Raw genomic sequence first — 24,781 nt, 5'->3', positions numbered from 1 at the left:
ATATTTTTTTGACAAAAACATTTTTGTCTGTGGCAAATTCCAGTGATAAATATAGTTCCAGTTAATACTTGCATTCTCACACAATAGTGAGTTTCGATGTAGTCCGAACATTTACAATACATAATTCTACGTCATTTTCTTCTATAGAAGTAGTACGTAAAAACCAAGGGCAATGAATTTATATTGTTTAAGTTATTAAGTCACCCCAATAACGCGTCGATCCGTAACGGTTAATTGTCTTAAATCATGTATATGTTGATGAATAGATGAAACGAAAAAAGCTAATCCGACTCACAAAATTACCTTAGTTATACCATTGAAAATCGATAGTGATACCTTGTGAACCTATATAAGGAATGACCGATGACAGTTACTGATTCAGAGAGATACCATCAGCAGACGCTTCAACAACAGTTCGACCCTTCAAAATGATTCGTTTGTTCGTTGTCACTATTGTAAGTAAATCTTAAAACAGTTATAAAAAAAAAAACAAGTTCTGATTATTTACTTTTGGCTACATTATATATTAATAATTTACACGCATTTTATGATAAATCATGTAATATTTTTATATTNTATATTACACGTATTTTATGATAAATCATGTAATATTTTTATATTAAAAGTATATAGATCAAATCATTTTAATTAGATAAAAAAGTTGCATAGATTATTTTTTAAATGTGGAACATTTAATTTAGATTTATTTTTAAAAAAATGTTAACAATAAAACCATAAAAAACATAGATTATTAAAAAAAAAAATCAATCAAATAATAATGGCATTTTATATAACTAGAAGTTTAAACTAAAATAATTTTTGGAGTTGAACGAAACTGAATTTAGAATAATTAGGTAAACTTAAAATCAGATTGAATTAATTCAAACGCTATTCTCACTTAAAAAGTTTTCAATGTGAAAATTGAATCATTTTGTTTATAAAATAGTGACATAAAACCTAAATAATTGGAAAAACGTATTTTTTGATTTTAAGTAGAAAAATATTTTTTACTATTAACATCTCAAATTAATTAGATAACGCTAAATAATTGCATTAGAGTTTGGTTTGAAAATTGTTTTCTATTATGTTGCATTTCGAATGATTTGTAGTATTACTAAATACATTTTATGAAATCTCAGTCGTTGTTGACTAATAATAAGTTTTTGAAAAAAATGTTTATTAAAACTTTGTATATATACTTTTTTTTTAACTTAAGGCTTATTATAATGGACATAATCTGATATAATTGTTTTTAAGCACAATTAGGTTTTTCTCCGTGGATAAGTTATCCGCGTATGTTATACAAATTTATTTTCATTTTTAGTGTTCATAGTTTAAAAAAAATGCATTATCAGATATTATGAAAACAATTTAAATAAAATATCATAACAAATTTGACTATACAAAATAAAATAACGATATTAAACTTTTAGTACCTAATTTATAAACTACAATAGAAATTAGCTACCTCAACTTAAATTTTTTTTGGAATGCTTTCAGCTTTAATTAGTTAATCTTTATGTCATCGTGACTGTAATAAACTCACAAAAAGCAATTGATAGTGTTGTGACTAGTTAGTCTGCCGAGAGCCTTTCTCAACCCGATGGGAATTTAACCATGGGGTAGTTCAATGAACTAAATCCGAATCTAATTATGTTTATTGCTTGTCCGATCAGCTCTTTTGTATGCTTCAACAATTTTCATTATCCAAATAATATGTCGTTAATGAAAGAATAATATTAGGTCCCTAGCCATTGTTGTTTTCCTGTAACCTTCAACAATACGTAGATCTTATGTTAATAGACATCATAAATCGGAACGCCATGCAAATATTTCTTGTATATTTAAATATCAGTTAGATATTGGAGCGGCTAATAAATCTTGATTAACCCAATTTTATACTAATACCTTAATTTTTATGTTATCACAGTTTTTCGGTAATATTCTATTTATTTACGCTCAATATGGCATGCGATCACATCCAATTTACATGGGCAATCCAGGACCATCATCTGAACCTATTCCCGGACCATACTTGCCAGTTTTACCAATAGTGCCAAGATTAAGCCCTTACGCAGTTTTTAGAATGCCGCCTATTATAAGTGCTAAACCCATACCCGTCGTATCTAACTCCTTGGCACCGGTTAAAAATCAACGTTTGGCAGATACATTAGAAATGTCACATTTCCAGACACAAGATTCCGATGGTAGATTTATATTCGGATTTAATACAGCTGACCAGTCAAGAGTAGAATCTAGAAGTGCCGACGGAACGGTGAGAGGGTCATATAGTTACACTGACCCCATGGGAAAACAAGTACAGGTGCGTGTACCATGTGTAGTACAACAATGTTAATGTTCAAACGATAAAAAAATTATTGACGGTACTTATAGGCGCAATACTGGGATACAGGAGCCGGGTTTCATATCACAGGTAACAATATAATGTCTTCTGACTCTGGATACATTCAAGACACACCTGAAGTAGAAGCGGCTAGGAATGAGCACTTTCAAATCTACCAGCAAACATTAGCGTCTTTGTTCGACAATAAGTAAGATAAATTTAGCTGAATAATTTTAGTAAAACATTTAACGGTAAACTAGTTTCATCAATTTTTAAAGTAGAGATAATGGTCACATAGTGGATGATAATCAACCTAAAGACGACCAACGTAGTGATGTATCTTTACAAGGTAACGAAAACGAACAAGTCATCGCCTCCTCTGATGGATCTACATCCAATAGTTCTGTATTAGGAAATACAACTTCGCTGCCGCTTCCGAGCTCTGCATCTATTACAATTATTTCTACCACTGCAAAACCTGCAAATATACTAAGCCATGATTCAGATTGGAAGGAACAAGAGTATGATGATGATTCGGTTATTGTAGATAATCCTAATTTAATGAGAATAGCATGGAGTACAGACGGTAGTTATAAATATGCAAAAAAAGCTGACTCTAGGGATAAAAAGTCCATGAAGATGTTTGGTGATCGTTTAGTCCCACTTAAGTCAAATGTTAAAAGAGTTTAAATTTATGCGTAATTGAATTAACTTTGAGAGCTGTAGTGAATTTTTCAAATGAGAGAGATTTTTAAAAAACATACATGCTCTTAAAAATCAATTTTCTATTTTGATTTCTTAAATTATTTGTAACATTATTTTTGTAATTCACAAAATTAAGATATCTTACTACACTTATTTATCAAAAATGAAATTTGATTTTTAATTAAAAAAATTTTTTTATTCCATTTTAAGTTTTTAAAATGCTTTAAAATTTTTTTTTTTAAATTAATTTAAAACCATTGTTTTCAAATTAATTATAGTTAAGTAATTTTTAGAAACTTATGATTTCCTTTTAAAATTATAGTCACTTTCGTTAAATTTAGCTGTAATTTTTTAGATTGAGTTTAATGAAAATTTTATTATATCTACTATTTGTACTCATATATTTATTTAATGATTATGGTATATTACAATTATTTTTGTGAGATATGATAATAAATAGCTCTATGATAATCATATAAGCATAATATATTAATCTTAAATCAAAATAAATTGATACATATGTAATAAGATAATTGTATTTAAGACAATATAATAATTATTTAAAATATAACGAAAAATAATAAATTAATTATAATGTTAAAATGTAGTATTTGTATAAAAAGTACTGTTATAATAAACCATCATAATTAAATATAGACAAATTTATAAAGAAGTTTGAATTTTTAATTAAAACTAGAATGTATTTATTTATTTAATGAAAAAATTTTCAATTATACAATTATTAGTAATTTACATAATTCGATTGTTATCTATGATAATCTATTGAAAAAACACTACTTCATGTTAATTATCATTTGTATTTGTAGGCAATGACGTATACTAGGGAATTAAACAGCTGTAGCTCTTTTCATTTCCTCTGATATAAAAAGTAATTCGTTTATCATAAACCACTCAATTACTCGTAAAATAAAAATAATATTGAAAATAATGTTTTTTATGTTACATATATTTCTTAATTTATCAGCTATTAATTACTATTTATTTTAGTACTTTTCTTATTCTATCACTATCATTATTTCTTCTCTAAGTTATGAGGGCTTATAACTTTTGTGTCTTACTATAATGTCCTTTGTTATAAGGGAGGAACAACATTACTCTTTTAAACTATAACATAAATATGTAATTAGCTAATAAAATAGAAAATGATCTAATTAATAATATGATGGGTCGATAAAAAAATATGAACCAGTACTTTAGAAGTTATAATGATTTTAATTATGTACTGAAGGTATGATTATTTATATCATTAGACTATTATTAACCGCATTATTCCTCCTATCCATATGTAAAAATTTTAATAATTTTCGAAATATTAGTTCAAAATCTTTTATCAGCCTGTCAATTTCTGAGTAGAATCATTTCCTATTTTATAAGCTACTTAAATATATATGTTACCGTTAAAAAAAAAGTTGACATCCCTACAAATTATAAGAATGTTGCTAAAATGTAATTAATATCTGATAAATCAAGAAATACATGAAACAAAATTTTTAAAGTATTCATTTTACGAAAAATTAAGTGGTTTTAGATAAATGGATCACTCTATACATAGTACTTTTTACTAACAGTGTACGACTTTAGGGCTTGTAAGACTAGGTAATGAAATTGATCATGATGAATAAAAATATAGGAAATAATTAATGATAATAGTTTATAATTGTAAAAATCAACATTATAATTTTTTAGCGAGGAAAAAATGTAATAATGGTAAATTAGTAAAATAATAAAAAGAATGAACATTCAAATTTTAGATTGAGTAATAATATTATTAAGACAATATTCAAAAAGAAAAATAATTAACATAAATGTTTTTATATTTTAAAAAGGAATATAAAATATATAAATATTTTTATTTAAAAATATATTAACTAAATTATCAACGTATTTAAAGATAAACTTTTCTACTTTTATTCACTTTCAAACTTACTAATGTATTTAAAAAATTGTTCTCGATTTCTTATTTACAACACGTTAACATAAAGAATTGTTAATGGTTTTAATTAGCTTAATTAAATATTTGAAATAATTTACAAAAATAATTTAATTTATACAACAATTTACATTTTAATTCTAATATGGTTTTGTTTAAAATTATATTATGTTAAAAACTCTATGTCATGTAAATCTTCTTGTACAGCAATCGTTCTGTATAATTTTGCCATAACTCTCAAAATGTCCTTTGGTTTAGATTCTCCACTATCATTGCTTCCCGTTATATAGCCAACCATTCCAGAGAGTAGTCCGCTAAAAGCAGTTACCATATCTGGTACATTAAGAGTAATTGGAAATACAGGAACAGCTTCAATAAAGTCTCCTAAAGCCGAAAAAAATATTCTTGCCATCACTGGAGCATCTGTCCTGTAAACCAAATACACATAACTTAATTAATAAATACTCGTTTTGTAATTTGTACAGTGTACGAGATTAATTATTTTTGATTATTATTTTTTAATAATACTTGTCTAAAAATGTTTTAATCGGAGAAAAACAATAACTACTCAGAGTATAAAGTCATCCTAATTTTATTATTCAGATTATTTACTTTTTACTATTTATTGTATCATTAAAAGTGATACTTGGTATTATTTAATTACTTACGTTGTTTCAGGTATTACTGTGGTTGTGGGAGTTTTCATTGTTTTTGCTTTGTAAGGATATGTACCAGCTTCTATATTGCGAGCATATAGACAACAAATTAACAAGACTGTAAACTTAAATAAAAATATTTAATATTACTATGACAATATTTTTAAATAAAATTTTTAAATTACTAATTATTTAGCTGTTAAATTCGATAAAACTATAAAATTTAAATTAAAACAAACTTTTAACAATATTTATAAATCACGTATATTTTAACAGAAGTATGCTAATTAAATAAATATATATATATATATAAAATTTAATATTTTTTTTTTATAGAACAACAGAAATTAAATAAGCTAACTGTATTTTTATGATATTTTACCATATTATTCTTGATATTCAGGTCTAAGAATTTGTTAAAAAACTAGTTTCTTTTATTACTATTATTATCTTTTTTGGCGTGACGATAAGACTTTTGAATTATCTTTTAAACCGTCTTAATTAGTAGTACAACTAATTATTTATTTAAATGTATTTTAAACGGGAAACAATCAACATTTTTTCATCTAAAGTCGAGACTAGATTAAATTATATCTCTGATGCTTTTTTGACAATGGTTGAAAATGCTACTAAACAAGTTTTATTAAATTATTTTAATTTATTGGAGTATATAACCTATTTTTTTAATTTTAATTACATCTCAACTCATATTTTTTTTCTATTACCAAAAAAAAATACATATTGAGTATACTTTAAAGTACTTGAAGTACTTAAATGTCACAAATTTTGTTTGGAAATTTTCAAAATTAAATTTATGTAAAAGAACTTATGATATTGTATATCTTGTTCAAGAATAATTTTTATTTAACACTTGATATATTCATAAGTAAGCCTGTAACTATCTCAGTATGTATTTTTCTGGAAATGGTAACATTGCTTCCGAATTACATACACGCGAATTTTAGTATTTTTGTGGCTTTTTGAGTTAAATATTTTTAGTTTTGAATTAATATTTTACATATATTTTTAATTTTAAAAAGTAACTAGGCTCCTTTAATTCTTAAACCTTTGTCTAGTTTTATCGTAATTCTTAATTAGCTTGATCATCAACATATGCAGTAGTGCCAAACGTCGTAAGAAAGTAATTCACGCCCTCTGAACGCTTAAAAACGTTTTTATTTATTTTATGTATAAGTACTGTAGCGTCACGCCTACTTGAGTACAAGTGTGTGATGTTGAGAACGCTTAAAAAGTTTCCAATTTAAATACGTATACCTAAATAACAATCAGACGAGTCCAATTTTTCAAGATTTCAATGATATTTTTATTAATATATAAATATATGCACAATTAATATTCATGAAGATAAAAATGAAAAAAATTAAATTTTTTAAAATACTAATCTTGAAAAAACATGATTTGAATAAATAGCGAAAGTTTTTTGTGTATTGTTAGTAGAAAGTAATTTGAGATATTAAAGTATTTATGAAAAATTGTAAAATAAATAATGATATATGTATTTTAAATAAATTCGATGTTAATATTAGTGCAAAAAATAAACGTTTACAACTGATCAAATAATTTTGTTTTTAAAACTTATTCACCCATCACTTGTATGGTCCTTGCGATATATTTCATTTTAAAACTATTTTAACTTTTATATTTAATTTTTCCTTTTTATTTGTATTAATTAATATGATATAAAAATACTTTTTATGGATTTTAACGGTGTTTTGTGCGTGGATATATAAAATAGTACAAAATGATAATTTATAGACAATTCTTCAATAATATTATGACAAGTTATTATGTCAAAAACAAATTACCGAGTTATTTTTAAAAATTATGTATCTTATAATTTTTCAATTTGAAAATTTCACAGTTTTTATTTTTTGAAGTGTAAAATAGTAAAAAGTTCGTTTTTTGATTGAATAATAAAAGTTGCATTTAAATTACTTGCAACCTTTCAAAGTAATAGCCATTAAATGTATTGCTTTAGGTAGAAAGTTTAGTGAGAAATTTTTTACCTGAAAGTAACTAATTAACGTGAAAATGGAAAACTGCGACATAGATTTCCTATTTTTTTTGCCATAAAAATTTATTTCAAATGCGCTTAAGAATATTTATTAGGAATAATAATGAAACACTTGTTAATTAGTTAGAATTTTACTAATGGAATGTTATTTCATATTTGAGTATTCTAATTATGCAAACTGTTTGAAGTTGAGTACAAACATAAGGAATTCAGTTTGTATAATTTTAAAGATAATCAAAATTACCCAAATTAACTTCAATCAATGATTATTAATTGAATTGACGCATTTTTAAACTGAATTTCAGACTTAAAATTTTAGTTATTTTGATTGACGCATTTAAAATTATCCAAATTATTAAAGTGCCTAATATATACTTAAATATAAGTTTGAATTCTGTTTACTGTTAGGTTGGGTTTCGAATAATATTTTTTGATTCTATTCAATGATAAAGTTAATGCTCTAATTAAAATATAACATGTTTCTATATTATTAATATTTAAAAATATGGCGTGAAATAATTCAATTTTTTATATAATATGCATCTATACCACTAAACCGGATCATAATAAAATATTTTGAATTAATTTTAATGAAATATCTCTGACAATGCAACGATAGGATAATATAAGCCTAAGGCCGTAAAAATCAGAGCTTATAAATTCAAAACTGGTTAGTCGCGAGTTTATTGACTTTTGACTTTATTTTTCAATAATTTATATTATATAAATGTATAGATGGCGTAATTTTTTGATAAAAAAATGATCAGTAACTATAAATCAGTTAGGCTTTCGTAGAACTTTGTTTAAAATAAGTAAATTTTTTCTTTTATATTACATAGGATTGGTCAAATATAGATTTTGATTATTATAAAACTGTGATTTTAGGATTATTACCATTATTTAACCTAGTACCGGTTTAATGCATCCATTTAAAGTTACATTAGCGACCTTGAACTATGACCTCTATACCGTAACTTCCTCTTGGAGAAAGTTCAAATTTATGTCATTGATTTCTAAATAAAATGATGATTCATTGATTTAATTTATGTGAGTTTTAATGCGCCCACACGACATAGTAAACTAAAATCATGTCTTTTACAAACTAAATCTAAAGAAAACCGAGCGACACGTACAATTATAATTGTTTTACTACGTAATATGAAAGATTATTTTCGGTAAAACAATATATAAACTAATTGTAGTTTCTTATTCTATTTTGGAAATTCATAAAAAAAAACGCGGTCTTAATTTAATAATTTCTTAACTAAACTTAAGCAAATGAAGTTTTTATTCTTTAAATAAAACTTATAAAGCGAAATAATTGTCATGAAACAATTTTTTTTTAATTTCACCGAGTAAATATTTCGGTAATGAAAACGCTTATTAAAATCATAATCCTAAACGTTGACGTTTAATAAAAATATTTCTTAAGTTAGTATAATTTTTTCTTTAAAATGCATAAAATATTTATAACGCGTTGTATATAATTTTAATTAGTTTTTTATTCTCAATGATACTTTCATACATAATTAAATAAAATGTTGAATTGTTTCAATTTATGTTAAATTGAACTTATCGAACAAAAAAATGAAATGAGATAATTTAAAACAAAATACTTATTTTGTATAAATAAAATAAAATGTTGAAATTCTTAAAAAATACTCACAATAAAATATGGTTTATTCAATATTCTGTAGATACACATTTTTAATTTATTATTTGTAAAAAATAGAAAAAATTCAATTAAAAATTATTATTAAAATTTTTCTTTTGCTTTGTAGCTTGTGATAGAGTCATGATAGCACGAGAGTTACGTTAAGACTAAAATTACTTTCTTTTTAAGCGGTCACTAGGTGACTATCATAGAATCAGGTTCTTGGGGGTAAGCATCCGAGTAAAACGATAAACACGGTTACCTACTGTAATAAGAACACTATTATTTATATCAAGAAAAGGAGAATTTTGTAATGCCATTGCTCGCATTATAGTCATACTAACCAGTGTAAAATTATTACAATCTTTATATGGCACGTGATAAAAAGACTTGTCGTTAGGAGTTTCATTTAACAAATCAAGTGATATCGTCTTGTTTTTCACTTTTAATAGAGAAAATTTACCGTACAATGATGAGTACATTAAAGTAATAAATAAATTAATAATTAATCAACATAACTAATACACGTACGAATTAATAAAGGAGTTCTACATTTACTCTTAATATTCAAAATATAAATTAATAAAATAGTTTTTTTTTTCAATAATCTAATAATCATCAGAATGAAGAGCTGCAAACAGTCTTGGGAATAGCATTTGTTTTAGTCGGAGAATTGGTGGAAGCTGTTTTGGTTTGTGTGGATATCCCGTACAAGGGGGTGAGGTGCTTGCTACATAGTAAGCCGGGGAAGGTGGATAAGGCGGTAAGTACGTTGACGCTGGAGTAGATATGGGCTTCTTATAATGATATTCTGAAGGGCTAATGGGTTGTGCGACTAAATTTATTGGTGGTACTTCATTTGGGCCATAACCGCTAGGCTTAGAACCAGTGTTTTTATTATCTGGACATGGTGATTTTTTTGTTATAGTTTCTGGGATTTTTTCTTTTTGTGTTGTTTCTTGTCTTTTAGGATTGGGTGTCGTAGTATTTTCTTGACAATTGTGTTTAGGCGTTGTAACTTCATCCGGAATAACTGGTGTCGGAGTAGATGCATGAGGACATAACAGTTCATCACAGGGAGGACTAGATTTCGGAGTTGATTGCTCGTTTACCGCAGGTTTGATTGAATCGGGAAAACCATTACTAGACTGGTTACTAGACACCGGTTTTGCGTTTTCTTCGTTGGTTACATTTTCGTTTTCAAACGGAACTGGAATGATAATTATCGTGCTTGTACCATTGCATGGTAATATAACATGTGTGTTATTCGTGTCATTAACAAAGGTATTGTTGTCGTTGTCGGGATTGTTTATACCTGGCCTCAGATCATTTAGATATTCTGGAGGGTTATATACTGAGAAATAGTTTTGAATGCGTTGAATGAAGCGTTCGATAGGCGTAGGAAATTTGCCCTTGAACTTAATAGGAGAGTTGGGATCAAGGTGGATCAATGTCGGTGGTGCATTTTGCTTGCCTATTTTCTCTGTGTCCGGCGGTAATGCTAAGTATATGTCAGAAGCTCTTGACCTCTTTATTCTAAAAAAATATAATTTTATTAGTCACACAAACAAAAGATAATTTGCGTTGCACTTCAAAACTGGTTATATCTAAACATCCTTTTTACTGAATTCACTTTCCCTAAAGTACACACAATATGTTCAAGAGTATATTGAGCGAATTACACTTGAGATCACCGGAACTAATGTACGGTATCTTCCTCTTGGAGTATTTAGTAATAGTGATGTACATAAAAAAAGTAATAGTAATGATGTTCACCTTGATTTGATAGAATGGTTATTATTGAGTACGTTGACGTTGCTTGCACTACTGGAACGTTCAAAGCATATTACAAAAATCACGATCAGCTAACACAACAAAATCATGCAATTAGTTATCTACACCAATTGTTCAATTTAAGTATAAATGAAAGACAGGAAGTTATATTAATTCGTTTAGTTATATCGTGCTTCGATAAAAAGAACCAATAAACATTTTTTCGTGATAATAAATAAAATCAAGATTAAATAACTTTTATAAGTCAACTAAAGCCGATGAAAAATGAGATTATTTAAATACTATTTTTATCATAATTTTAAAGTTGCATGTGCATAATGCTACATAATTGTTACCCAACCCAACGCAGAATCATAATTATTCAATCAAATATACCCGTTATAAAAGCACAATTACATATAATTTTGTTTGAAATGGTCTATGAACAGTTATTACAATCTTCCCCGCATAAAAAAAAATTGGACGAGTCATTTAGTCAATTGAGATGCGAATTTTATTACTCGGTTTAAATTTTATGTACAATATTTAATGCTAATGTTATAACTCGCAATGAATAAATAATTGAAATAATAATAAATTAATTACATTTTTTTCGGGTAAAAAAATGAATTAAGTATAAAATTTTCATTTAAATACGAGTATTAAAATTAATTAAAAATATGGTTTCATTTTTTCAAAATAAGATGAAATATCGTACAGTGTTAGTTTTATTTGTATCGATTTATACATAGTTACATTATTACTTGATTTATATCCAAAATAATTTTAATCATAACTGTATTATTTTTGCTTTAATTACTGTTTAATCTCGAAAAGAGCCTAATGCTATTTAGTAACCATTTTAAAATTTTACAAGTAACACATAAAAAATTAAAAAACAATAAAAGTTCAGTGTAGTTTACGATAATTGAAAAACACATGATCATATTATAAATATTTCTCAGTTATATATAATTTCAATAATTTTTAATTGTTGTATGCATTTATTTTCATTATATGCTAAACTAATGAGATTAAAAATGATAAAAAGTCTGAGTATACTATCTATTTTCATTCTTACAAATTTTAATTAATTACTTTAAAGATTGAAATATTTTGACATAGGTAAATTGTATGCCATATGAATTTGATTATAATATATAAACTTATAAACATAAAAAATGAAGTAAATTTTTGTGAAATCATTTAAATCACTCAATTACTCACCCATATTTTTTTTAACTCCATATTTTGTTGTCAAAACACAGCAGTATCTTGTGCGATAATATAGCGAAGACTGGTGTGCGTGTACTTTTTTTCAAACTACAGATGCCCTTCCATCTTCTATCTGACAAAGTTCATCGATCTTTAATAGAAAAAAATTATCCATCAGTGTAGTTGGATTTATTTAATAATGTGGTCGGGTATGTTAAGATAGTCTGAACTGCATTTCTTTATTTTTAAAATTAACGACTGTATGATAATTATGTTTTTAGTTTTATTAGAATCAACAGTCATCATCATGTATGGGACTTCTTTACCGTTAAAATTAATATTAATTTGAATAATGTTTATATCATTGTATAGCTTTAATAAATTAGTATTACCAGATTCTATCAGATAATACTGAATAGTGAAGGATTTTAACGAATTCGTAATTAATATAATTTAATATCTTTTAATATAATCATCTTATAACTTGTCATGTATGTAGTGTGAGTATATTATCTAAAAGAGCTAGAATTTTTGGTACAATTAAAAATTTAACTTATTAATCAAATAACTTCTTATTGAATTATATTTTTATAATCAGATTTTATACAAATGTATAAAAGTTCAAACAAAAATCTTATATTAATGTCTTCAATATTTTTATATTTTTGATGTAAAATAGATACCTCATAAAAAAGCTATTTTGAATTTAATTATGTGTTTTTCACGTAGACATAATATTATAAAGATATCAATTTAAGTATAAAAGAAATTATTTCAGGGTTAATAAAAAACATGTTTATTGAAATCCATAGAATTTTTTGTATTTGTATGACTTATGTATTTTTCTATGCCTTACTAATAGATACTTCTTTTGTTATTTAAAGATCAAAAAAAACAATCCTCCTAAAAAATGCTTTAGTGTAGATGCAAATGAAAAATTTCCAGTAAAAAAAATCTATGTATTTATCTAAATTAGGCTAAATTTGGCTTTTAAGTACAAATTTTGTTACTTAAAAATACAACTCTAATGCTTATGTAAACTAAAATATATACAATTGGATAACTTGTAAACTTTTATTTGAAGAAGTCTATATCAAACTGCGTTTTGTCAAATATTATGAGGGAAGTCCTTGTTTAAAAAATCAGTAACGTCAATGGATTTTAAAAGTAATTTTTTTTGACATTCTCCTTCAAATTCTACATCTTTTTCTTTATTTATGTAGTCTACGATTTAGTTGGCCATTCGTCTTTTTATATTTAAATGAATACGATCGGCAAAAATAGATAATACTGAAGCTTCCTCTCCAAGGTACTATAAATGGTATACAAACTTTTTGATAGCTTAACCAGCTACTTGTACATCATCAGATCTGTATTCATCAAGTGCTTTTAAAAATAAAATATCATTAAATAGAGCTTCAATAGAATTAGGTGCTATAAGCCAAAATTTTACAAAGCATTTTACTTGAATACTAAATTATTATACTATTTTTAGAGGGTAAGTGAGAGTTTAAACAATTATTTTATTTTTACTATTAGTTTTCGGTAATTGGCGACTGATTTTAGTCGCCTATGTAGTAGTAGAGATTAGCTGACATGTAAAGGAAACAAAAACTATAAAATGAAGATTAACGTTTTGACTACAAATGTCTTCACCGAGTGTAGACCAAAGCATTAATTTTATATTCAAATGGCTTTAATAAAAATATTGTGTTAATAAATTATTTTATTATTCGTATGTGTTTCAATTATCGAAACAAATATAATTGTTCATAATTACTTTAAGACGTATAAATTATTTTTAATTCTATTATAATTTTAGTATTTTTCTGTGGCGAGAGTTAATATAGGAATGCCGTTTCCATAGTGGAACCCTAAAACTAGCGTGCAAGCTGTCTTGTCTTCGAGTTAAACCTGACAGATACACAGGCGATCTTTCTAGGTGGCATTTTAACACCAATAGCTTATCTATAATATCTTTAAAACAATCGAATTTCCCAAATTCAAAAATATTCTTCATGCATTTTAAAAATTACTAGTTACAGTTATGCTACATTTGTAATAGAATTTTTTCAAATATTAAATTGAAAAAATTCAACTAAACTATGAAATTTTTTGAAACTTGTTTTCTTAAGCTTTTTAAACTTTGTTGACAATGATTATTAATAATTTTATTAACTAAATTTTGATCAACTATTATTAATAATTTAAGAAAAATAAAGAAAAAATCATTTTTTTATAAATAAATAAATTATATTTTCTTATATAATTGTAGTCAATAGTTCAGTCATTATTATAATCTTAATTATAATTAAATTGTACTACATTAATACATAAAATTTCTGATGTGATAAAAAAACACCATTTAGTAAATTATGGTCAACTTAATACAAAATTATGAAGATTAAAAATCATGAAAAATAAGATAATTAATCTACTTGATAGAATTATATTATTGAAACAAATATGTTATGGATGTGTCAATGTCGATACATATAATATTTATACACATTTAATTTGTTTGGAAAGATTTAGCCTTATTTTTTTTACATTTCGAAACTTAATTCATAACAAGGGTTTAACCCTATTTTAATTTTATTTAATTTCAACAATTTTATAAACTCCACTTTCTGGTGTATATTTGGCTATATATGCTGATGTCATTTTATGTACAGGAATGATGTTAAAAGATGGTGTCTCGTCTATAGAAATAGCTGTAGCTTTAGGATCTGCAACAGCTGTGGCATTTTTTCCAACAATTGCTGTACCTACAGGTCCAGCTCCAGCTTGACCTCCGATTCCGGCAAAGGCAACGCCTATCGGTTCAGCTACTGCTCTCGTTGGATCTATTTGGCAATATATGATGATACATATTTAGTGTCATGACAATTGTTTTGCATAGCTATTAAATAGTATTTATGATAACAATTGAATAGACAATAGTGTTGAAATTATATATGCGTTTAAAAATGTAATGAAAACAATAATGATTTATGTAGTCATAAAACCCATACATATTAAAAAAAGATTACACTATTTTAACAGTAAAAGATGTTACTTAAATAGTAATTTTTATTACTAACGCATAATAAAAGGTTTTTAATATTTAATAAATATAATTCTTTAATATTTATTATTAATCTACGTATTACATTTAAGCACCTATTTTTTTTTTAATATTTTAATTAAGAAAGGAAAAACTGAGGTTTAAAGAATCTAGGCAAAAAATATTTTATCCCATAAAATTAGAAAAAAGTTTAGTCAAGAAATATATTTATTTCGATGGTTATTAAGTACAAAGTTTATAAATATTTTGGGATATCTCATCGATATGTATTCTGGAATGATGATCTATTTCATATTTACTTCACATAAATGTACAAATTAAATATAATTAAAACATTACAATTTAAATTTCATTAATTGACATTCACTTTAAGTAATAATTTTTACTTAAATTTTTGGTGGCATTAAAAAAAAAAAAACAAAGTCAGTCACGTTAATGCTCCAAATTAGTTCGAACCTGATGTTATTTTAGTTTGTGCTTGTTGATCATCATTTTCGGGTTGATTAGTAACTGAGTTAACTGTGACTGAAGAAGCATCTTGTTGAACTTGTGATACTCCTTGTTGTGATTGTTGAGAATTCTGCTTATGGTGTTGCAAATATTTTTGGTAAGCTAATGCAGCAGAACCAGGTGCTTCATATTGAGGAGCTTGATGGAAACGTTGGCCAATTACCTTAAATATAAATTTATGTATTTAATAATGAAAAATTCATTTGATAATATTTTACTTCCTTATTACCTGTTGAGGATAGCCCAATATATAGTTGGAAATGGAACCATGGTATGCAGGTTGTTGGTATTGACCATAAAATTGAGGTTGACCAAAGTAAGAAAACTGAGGAGCTGCAAATGGCCTATAAGGATATTGTATAGGCACTTGGTTCACGGTATTTGGAGTTTCACTTTTAAGCCCTTCAGTTGGTTTTTCACCTTTGATGGAATTTTCAGCATTTACTATGTAAAAAAAGAAAGTAATTTATTGTATTTAATTCATATTTTTATAAATAACCATACCGGCAGCTCCTTCAGATGCTGTGGTTTGTTGAGATGATTCAGCAGATGTTGTTTCAGATGATCCACCGTAAATACTTGACCAGCTTGGAAAATAATTGTTATAATAATAAGTCAAGTAGTCAATATACGAAGATTCAGCTCCTGCATTTTCAGCAACTTGTGTTCCATCATTAAAAGGGTATTGCTGAGGGAAAGCCGGGTAAGCTCCATATAAATAAGGGTTGTAGGCAGGATTAGCTCTAGATGTCAATGTGTGAATATCAATGTATTAGTAAAGGGTTTACATGAAAAATAATTACCAAGATTAATACATTTATTATTATACACGAAATATAAACGTTAAAAGATGTTTTAAAGAATTTAAATATTTTAATTCTTTTAAGCTCTCAATATACTGTTGTACCTATAATTTTTTAAAATTTGGAAACCGTACTTTTGAAGTGAAAACAGTAAAATATGCTAAATGATGTAAGCAACAAAACTGAATAAAATTGTTTGATTGTCTATAAATGCTTTTAGAGTGGAAAATAGATTTCTCTGAAAATCATTTTTAGCTTTTGCTATGTTTAGTCATCAATAAAAAAATTTGATTTTTAGTTATTTTTCACTTAAATAAATGTGCAGTTAGAGAGGATTTATGGGGATTACTTTCTAGTTGAAGGATAAGCTACTCAAAAAGTTATAAATTTATATTTTTACTATATAAGTATATATTTAGGATGGGGATAAAGTGAATCGAGCCTTCCTTAAATTTTTATTCTAGTCGCGCATATGCGATTGAAAAAAAAATTTCACTTAATGAAATAGTTCTTAAATTTTTAATATTTCAAAACGTTTTTTTCTTTAACATGAGCAAATTAAAGGAAAACAAGCACAATTTAATGTTAAAATCGGTACGTACTCTCCAATCCTACAATTAAATTAATAATTATATGTGGTGTTTAATTTGAAAATTTGTTTTCTCTGTTTGAATTCGATATTCAAAATATTAATAAACAACTATCCCCTTTTTATCAAGAAAATTAACTCACGGTAGAAAATCTTGTCTGAAGTATGATCCAGGGAAGTAAGGAGATACTACATATGGCAAACCGTTGTATTTTGGTTGTACAGTAAAAGCTTGAGAATGGTATGGTTGAGCATTGTAGGGAACTGCAGTTGGAACAGGTACATTTCTGCATTCAACACAAGCAACAGCGAAGAGAGTTGATACAAGTAACTGAAAAGAAATTATATTTGTCAAAACTACATTTTTATAATTCCAATTATTAATTGAAAAATTGTTAATAATACTGTAAATTAAAATAAAGAACTTGACATATCTAGTGCTCGTACACTACATGCATCCCATTTATTAATTGACAAGAACTACATAAACTTGATCAACACTAAACGGTTATATGGAAAATACTACAGTAGGAACATCTATTTAAATAATTATTTCAACCGAAAAATTTAGTTTACTGTGACAAAGTAATTATATAGATGGGAGACTTTAACAAATAACTATAAATACATATAGCTGAATAAACTCTAAAATATAGTCAATTACATTTAATTAGTATTTTTTACTAGATTAGTAAAGTTGTATTAAAAAATATTTACTATAAATAAATTCTGTTTTTGTGAATTTACTCAAGAAAGGTCAAAATTTAAACATTACTATTTAGATAATTTATTATAAAAATCTCAGATAGCATAAAAAATTAATGTTCTAAAGATCATTTAATGCATAAATTCAAACAGTGTAATTTTATTCTATATATACACATACTAATAAATCTTAAAATAACTGTTTATTTTATTTAATATTGAATTAACACAATAGGTAATGACTTGGTTAAAAACAATTTTTAAATAATAAAGGTTACTAGTATACTATTTGATTTTTTCAACATAATAATTATAGAGCCTGAAAAGCATAATTATCATGCTTTTAGGCAACAAAAATGATTACTCATATATCCTAGTTAGCTCTATTATATGTTTAGTTATTGTCAAATAGATATCAAGCGAATAGGTTCTGAATTTAAAACACAGCCTGTTAAAATACTCATATTAGTTTATTGAAGTCATTTGAATTAGTTTTCTTTAGATATTTATTCATTTATAAGCCTTTATGATTTATAAATAAAAATTTAAGAAACTATGTAGCGTAGATCATTATTTTTGCATAATTGGTGTGTCTTATTTTTTTTTTTGGTTTAAAAATATAACTGAAAAATTGTTATACTTTATTACTTTAAAAGGAAGAAACTGGAACTTCAGGTCTTCATATAAAAAATATATTTTAAATTCCAAAATTAAGAATCTACAAGACATTGAACTTACATATATTTTTTTTAAACCTTGTTTGATCAAATTTGTTTGTAGGTTTCAAATATTTGGACAAATTATTGTGTTTAGATATAATCTCAGTTGATTAACACCACTAATTAAGATTTCCTAGTGATAAAGTTTTTCATAAGTACTTAGGTATAAAAATTTTTTTATGAATGCTCCATAACCTCGAAAAAATATATGATTTATTATTTAGGCAATTAAACTATAATAATTATAATTATCTTAAACATTAAATAAACAAAAATTTTATATTAATGTCTTTAATATTTTTAATGTAAAATAAATACCTCATAAAAAAAAGCTATATTGAATTTTATTATGGGTTTTTTACATAGACATAATGTTATTAAGACATATCAATTTAAGTATAAAAGAAATTATACTCAGGGTTGATAAAAAACATGTTTAGTGAAAGACATAGAATTAATTTTCTATAAACATATTAACATATTTCTATATGTAAATGGTCTATGGTTTCTCAATTTTTTGTATTTGTATAGCTTTTGTATTTTTCTATGCCTTACTAATAGATACTTCATTTGTTATTTAAAGATCAAAAATAATAACCCTCTCAAAAAATACTTTAGTGTAAATGCAAATGAAAAATTTCTTTAAAAAAAAAATCTATGATTTATTATTTAAGCAATTAAACTAATTAAATTATTATAATTATAATTACATTAAAAACTAAATATACAAAAAATTAAAAGTCTATAAAAGAAGATCCATTGAGATTAAAAAGCTGTCTAAAGATGTCTAAAGATAAACACAAACAATTTTATGAGTTTTTTCAATTTACAAGTTATTTTTATAATGAAACAACATCATGCGAGAGTGAATTGTAGTGTTTTGAACTCTAAAGAATCGCGAGGTTAGCCGCGACTAAATTATATCATGAAAAAACTACTACAAATTACTCTCCTTGAAATCTTACAGAGGTTATTGCCATGACGCTACTTCAGGCAAAATTACTTTTGTTTCTAAAATACAAAATAGTTTAAATCAGTATTAACAACTATTAAATATATTTAGTAATATTTTGTGATTGTGAACTCGTATTTTTATATTATAAATTTAATTACGGTCAATCATTGAACATTTTCTTTAGCTTTTGATGTATACTTTATATTTTTGATACAATTTAAAAACCGAAAGTATTTAATATTAGTAATGTAATGTGTCTTTCGTGGTTAATGTTGGCTAACTTGTTAAATTATAATTATTAATAAAAATATATTAGTAAGATAAAATAAATAATTTAATTTAAAAATTTAAGTTTAGAAGTTCATGTTTTAAATATAATCATTGAATTTTTAACAATGACTAAGTTAATCAAGTATTCCAAATTTTATTTTTTATGTGATACTATTTTTGTGTTAATTGAGCTGGAAATATATACTTAATCGGATACGGTTTAAACTTGTAAGAGGATTTCAGAAAATCGTAAATAAAAAAGTTGTTATTTTATTATACAATTTTATAGGATGTATAAGAAAATTATTAAAATTATTCTACATACCTTCAACATGATTGCTGACTTGAGATGAACAGTCCAGTGTGCAATTCGTGTTTTAATACAAGGCTTATAAAGGAGCATGACTCCCTACCATGAAATAGAGGTACCAATGATCTGTTTCGGACTATTAAAATTAAAATCTCAATTATAGAAAACACAAAATAATGGTTTAAAAAATAGAGAATTATAATAGTAATGTCTTATTGCTGTCTAATTAATAATTACTAATAATGATTATTAATAATAATTATCGATATAAATAATTTAATTTCATTGAAATTTTTCCTAATAATATTATTGCAATATTTGTCAATAATTTTTTTAGATAATGTATTTTTTTACAAAAATCATATTAAGCGTTTTACTTATTATAGCAATTTGCATGATAAAAATTACTTTTCATATTCGCATTTTAGTCTCTAATTGTATAATATTATAAAATTTTTCATTGAAAATTCTAAAACAATACATTCACTTTAAAAAAAAACTCTGAATTTTTATTTACTACTATTAGAAGTTTTTAACGCATGCAATGTAAGGAGGAATTTTGATAAATATCATGTTAATGTGATAAAAATGTTATATTTGTATAAAAATTATCGATTTTTTGTCAAAGTTCCACTATTTGTACATAAAATTAATGTGTATATTAAAAATAGCATACTGACATGTGGGAATTTTTCGACCATTTCTTACAGTGTTTATAAAAAAAAAATTTGGTTTTGGAAAAAAAATATATAGTTCCAAAAGTTTTGATTACACAAAACCTTATTGTATAGGTTTAAATGTTAAGTAGGTCTTTTTATTTTCAATTCAAGTTCTATTAAATGTAATTATATTACATCACTAAAAAGAAAATTTACAAGTATATCAATACGATTATAATACAATGTCACACAAATCTCAGTAGCCTGTAGGTTTGTATATCAATCACATAAAAGCATTAATAATGTATCAATAAAATTAAATTAGGAAAGTCATTGATTGGTATGTTGTAACAAAAGAATTTCGCAAAGAAATAGTAACACTTTAGTTACTTAAGCTAAAAAGTAAACCTTTAATAATTGCTCGAGTTCACCAATGTGTTAAAGCATAAAAGTAGAGTTATTATTATAAAACAATTAATATGATAATTTTGTTATAAGTGACTTTTGAAAAAAATTTTGTTTCAATGACTGTTATAGAAACAAATTATGAGCACGATATACTAAAAAGAATCTTTTGTAATTTATAGTACTCTGCATACATTATTGGAAGATATTTTTCTTGTTTATTATTACTAAGTTTTTTTCATGAACAACTAATATTTTTTAAATGAATACTGGTTATCAACAAATATTGTAATATATTTATATTCCTATAAAATTTTTAAAAATTACATAATATTCTCACTTAAAATTTTTTTTTTTAATTACATTTTAGGCTTCTGAATTTGTAAATGCTAATTTATTAAATTGTAAAATTTACTGTTCATCATGCTATTATTTATGTATGTGTGTAAATAAAAATATCAAGAATGTTTTGATTATATTTGTATTACGTATTTCTGTTTTGTATGTTTGAAAGTAAAAATGAGAGTCTAAGACTTTTTCAAAATAAATTAACTATTTTAGTTCAATAATTTTAAAGATAAATTAACGAGTATGTAGAACATGTCTTTGTTGTATACTAAATTATCTAGTAGCAATATTTGTTTAAATTTAATAAGTGTAATTTATTTTTGTTAAGATTGTAGTATAATTATACACAGTTGACAAAGCTGTAGCAATGTCGCTTGTTTGGTTAGAGAAAACTAAAGAAAATGTGAAGGATTTAATGGAAAAAATTACTATTGAAAAACATTAATGCCAGACGATCTCAAATTTATTAGCATAATAATCGCAAATGTGTAGGTTACACTGAGAAACCGGTACCACAAATGATAAAGTATCTTCAATCAGTGGTTATCCAATAAACAAAATATAAAAATGTAAATTATGTAAAAATTATTCGTGGTTTAACTTTGGTGCCATTGACCGTGACTTAGAGATAATTTAATAAAAATTGTATTACATATATATATTTTGGAATTTTTGATAGTTTACTAAAATGTGTAATACTTTAAAATATATTTGTGATATTTATATTATAAGTATATGCTGAAATGCTTATAATATGTTAAATATTGAAGCATGTACTTATGTTTAAACGTTTAATCTGGTGTAACTATATAATAACAGTTACATCAGTGCTCTATTACAAATATAAGTTTAAAAAGGGTAATTAGATCAATTTTGACGAACTTGACAGTTTTTGTACGAAAACCATAGGAATTAACAAAAATCTCCTAATCATAATACTTGCTAAAATCCGTAATTTCACAAAAAACATTTGTTTTGTTACAGTAAAATTTAAGAATAATTGAGTATTATATTAAATCTATAGTTAAAATATTATTTGTCATCTATCCCAATTAAACATTTATTAATTAATATCTAAGCATGAAATATATCATTCTTATTTGTAAGTAATAATATCGAATACAAGAGCAAATCAAGTCTAGGACCGTTACTTTTTATTTTAAGAAGGGATGTCATAAAAACTATTTAAAGAGAGTTATTTGAAAAATGGTAAATGATCATTTTTTCTCATATGGCAAAATTGGACACAACACAAAAATTGTCATTTTTGTGATTTTATATCAATATATATATATATATATATTGATATAGAAAACTAAATTTTATGGCAAAAAAGTTTTATTAATGTAAGTATAGTAGCTTTGACAAAAAAGGCTTGTGGCAAATTAATAATTTACACTTTCTACAAAGGATTAGTAGTGTTTGAGTAGTGCTTCAAGATTACCTTCGCTTGAATCAAGAGATCTTAAAAAGAGTTATGTTTTTATGAAATTGTATCTCCTTTGGATTGGTAGAAAATTGTATCTTACCATAGCTTCAATCTGGCCTGTGTTATGTGTTTGGAATGGGGTCTCCCATCTTAAAGGTTAGGGTTATATCCTTTTATTCAACAACCGCTATTGAAGGATGGGTGATGTTTGTTATCATAAATTAATACCATCTCTTTGCCTTCTTCTCAGATTTCTGCTGCTTCAAAAATCACCTATGATTATGTTAGTAATGTACCACGGGCCACTTTCGGATTTGAAATCAGGAGTTATGAAAGGGGAATTCGGTAGTTTTTACTATTATGAAACTAAGATGGTCAGAAAGTGTATTGTGATGAATATGATGTCGTTTTCTTAGTATATCTTGACTGACTAGATTAGGTTTTGCGAAAAGAGCATTGCCATATTTTCTATGGTGTCTTAATGCCACTAACTTCATTCTATAAATAGGATGTTCCTTTTAACGCTAGCTACTTAATTTCTCTTAAAATAATAGTTATTTTGGCTTTTGTTAGTTATACATGTATCTCCATATTTTTGTTATAAAATATTTTTTATATTCATTCCTTATTTTGTATAGAGGTGTCAATTTAATTCTATTAAATGGCAACATACATTTTTAATTATCTTGCAAAATAGAAAATGATCTATTACAGACAATGACTGTTAAATAACATTTGGATCAGTTCTTGGGAAGATATTCATACTTTTGTAATTTTCTGAGAGGGGTAATGCGATCGAGAAATGACATATGATAAAAATAGAAGCATCTTCGTTTCACCTGCTGCTTATATTATAAAATTCTAATTGAGATTAATTTCAATCTATAAAAAAAACGAATCAATTTTCTGATTGCAGAAGTGTCCTAGAAGGTCTGTTCAAAGGAAATTTCACTGTATATAAATAATTCATTATAGAATTTATGTTCGGAATGACAGTTAGTTAGTCTATTAGTTGGAGTTATATTGATGGATTGACTTGTTTTTATAAATTTGGTGGTTCTTCTTCATCTTAGAATTTTTGTTGTTGTTATTTTCATAATTTTATTTTTTTTTAATAAAATAATGAACATTTTTTTAATTTTTAATTTTTGATCTATTTTTATTTAATTTCATTCTTAGTTCATTTTTTTACCATTTTGTTATTTCGTATAATATTGTTCATAATCTAGTATGTTAGGCGATTTTTTAAATTTTTTTGAAGAATTATTTGGAGATAATTTATCCATTAATAGTAGACACTACTATTTTTTCTAATAATTGATTGATTTAAATTTGATTTATATTTTTAATTTAATTATTTTTAATAATCTTACTATATAAGAAAACATTGAAAAATAAATTATTGATGTCCAAATTAAACCTTTTTAGCTATGATTCGAAGCTGAGAAGATATTGGTTTTACTATGATGTGTTTTTTTTTTTGTGTCTGTTACCACTTTTTCTCAGCTCTCACCGAACCGATTTCTTTCAACGATACGTCAAAAGATCACAAATCGTATCTAGTCGAAGACATTACCCTTCAAAATTGAAAAAATTTCCCTCGTTCCCCGTAAATGGGGGAAACCTCCAAAAAAATTACAAATTTAAAAATCGCTAATTTTCGAAATTTTTTCAATTTT

General features: G+C 25.2%; 4 protein-coding genes across 6 annotated transcripts; 1 reads left to right on the top strand and 3 right to left on the bottom strand.

Moving 5' to 3' along the window:
- The first annotated feature begins 354 nt into the window (after nucleotides 1-354).
- Nucleotides 355-3,297, top strand: LOC126895644 (uncharacterized). Of its 2 annotated transcripts, none has more exons than XM_050667770.1 (4): nucleotides 355-455; nucleotides 1,931-2,323; nucleotides 2,395-2,552; nucleotides 2,626-3,297. In XM_050667770.1, exons 1-4 carry the CDS (start codon nucleotides 429-431, stop codon nucleotides 3,032-3,034), a joined length of 987 nt encoding a protein of 328 aa, XP_050523727.1. In that variant the 5' UTR covers nucleotides 355-428; the 3' UTR covers nucleotides 3,035-3,297. The 2 variants fall into 2 exon arrangements, with proteins under 2 accessions (XP_050523727.1, XP_050523726.1); XM_050667769.1 differs by having other exon boundaries at nucleotides 2,623-3,233.
- A 1,643-nt stretch (nucleotides 3,298-4,940) lies between these two features.
- LOC126895648 (uncharacterized) lies at nucleotides 4,941-9,646 on the bottom strand. Its single transcript, XM_050667774.1, has 3 exons — nucleotides 9,358-9,646; nucleotides 5,669-5,781; nucleotides 4,941-5,428 (listed from the first exon to the last, which is right to left on the bottom strand). Exons 1-3 carry the CDS (start codon nucleotides 9,394-9,396, stop codon nucleotides 5,167-5,169), a joined length of 414 nt encoding a protein of 137 aa, XP_050523731.1. The 5' UTR covers nucleotides 9,397-9,646; the 3' UTR covers nucleotides 4,941-5,166.
- Nucleotides 9,647-9,770: 124 nt separating this feature from the next.
- On the bottom strand, nucleotides 9,771-12,487 carry LOC126895643 (uncharacterized). The gene is made up of 3 exons (XM_050667768.1): nucleotides 12,346-12,487; nucleotides 11,122-11,210; nucleotides 9,771-10,881 (listed from the first exon to the last, which is right to left on the bottom strand). Exons 1-3 carry the CDS (start codon nucleotides 12,364-12,366, stop codon nucleotides 9,954-9,956), a joined length of 1,038 nt encoding a protein of 345 aa, XP_050523725.1. The 5' UTR covers nucleotides 12,367-12,487; the 3' UTR covers nucleotides 9,771-9,953.
- Nucleotides 12,488-14,715: 2,228 nt separating this feature from the next.
- On the bottom strand, nucleotides 14,716-20,359 carry LOC126893850 (uncharacterized). Of its 2 annotated transcripts, none has more exons than XM_050664372.1 (6): nucleotides 19,692-19,737; nucleotides 17,446-17,633; nucleotides 16,415-16,653; nucleotides 16,140-16,354; nucleotides 15,857-16,073; nucleotides 14,716-15,179 (listed from the first exon to the last, which is right to left on the bottom strand). In XM_050664372.1, exons 1-6 carry the CDS (start codon nucleotides 19,704-19,706, stop codon nucleotides 14,929-14,931), a joined length of 1,125 nt encoding a protein of 374 aa, XP_050520329.1. In that variant the 5' UTR covers nucleotides 19,707-19,737; the 3' UTR covers nucleotides 14,716-14,928. The 2 variants fall into 2 exon arrangements, with proteins under 2 accessions (XP_050520329.1, XP_050520328.1); XM_050664371.1 differs by lacking the exon at nucleotides 19,692-19,737 and adding an exon at nucleotides 20,277-20,359 and having other exon boundaries at nucleotides 14,719-15,179.
- Between the last annotated feature and the right edge of the window lie 4,422 nt (nucleotides 20,360-24,781).

The sequence above is a fragment of the Daktulosphaira vitifoliae genome, unplaced genomic scaffold, assembly GCF_025091365.1.
Source record: "Daktulosphaira vitifoliae isolate Bord-2020 unplaced genomic scaffold, ASM2509136v1 Scaffold_1, whole genome shotgun sequence".
Lineage (NCBI taxonomy): Eukaryota > Metazoa > Arthropoda > Insecta > Hemiptera > Phylloxeridae > Daktulosphaira > Daktulosphaira vitifoliae.
Note: the sequence above shows the minus strand (reverse complement) of the source record. Positions and strands in the feature narration are given on the sequence as shown.

Coding starts and splice junctions, on each gene's coding strand:
- LOC126893850 (XM_050664371.1), bottom strand. CDS start 20,354: ATGCTCCTTTATAAGCCTTGTATTAAAACACGAATTGCACACTGGACT. Junction 17,634..20,276: donor AGTCAGCAATCATGTTGAAG/GTATGTAGAATA, acceptor ATTTCTTTTCAG/TTACTTGTATCAACTCTCTT. Junction 15,180..15,856: donor ACAAACTAAAATAACATCAG/GTTCGAACTAAT, acceptor ATTGCCAAATAG/ATCCAACGAGAGCAGTAGCT.
- LOC126895643 (XM_050667768.1), bottom strand. CDS start 12,366: ATGGAGTTAAAAAAAATATGG. Junction 11,211..12,345: donor TGGAGTTAAAAAAAATATGG/GTGAGTAATTGA, acceptor TTGTTGTGTTAG/CTGATCGTGATTTTTGTAAT. Junction 10,882..11,121: donor AACCATTCTATCAAATCAAG/GTGAACATCATT, acceptor ATATTTTTTTAG/AATAAAGAGGTCAAGAGCTT.
- LOC126895644 (XM_050667769.1), top strand. CDS start 429: ATGATTCGTTTGTTCGTTGTCACTATT. Junction 456..1,930: donor GTTTGTTCGTTGTCACTATT/GTAAGTAAATCT, acceptor ATGTTATCACAG/TTTTTCGGTAATATTCTATT. Junction 2,324..2,394: donor CCATGGGAAAACAAGTACAG/GTGCGTGTACCA, acceptor CGGTACTTATAG/GCGCAATACTGGGATACAGG.
- LOC126895648 (XM_050667774.1), bottom strand. CDS start 9,396: ATGTGTATCTACAGAATATTGAATAAACCATATTTTATT. Junction 5,782..9,357: donor TGAATAAACCATATTTTATT/GTGAGTATTTTT, acceptor TTTTTATTTAAG/TTTACAGTCTTGTTAATTTG. Junction 5,429..5,668: donor ACAGTAATACCTGAAACAAC/GTAAGTAATTAA, acceptor TTTGGTTTACAG/GACAGATGCTCCAGTGATGG.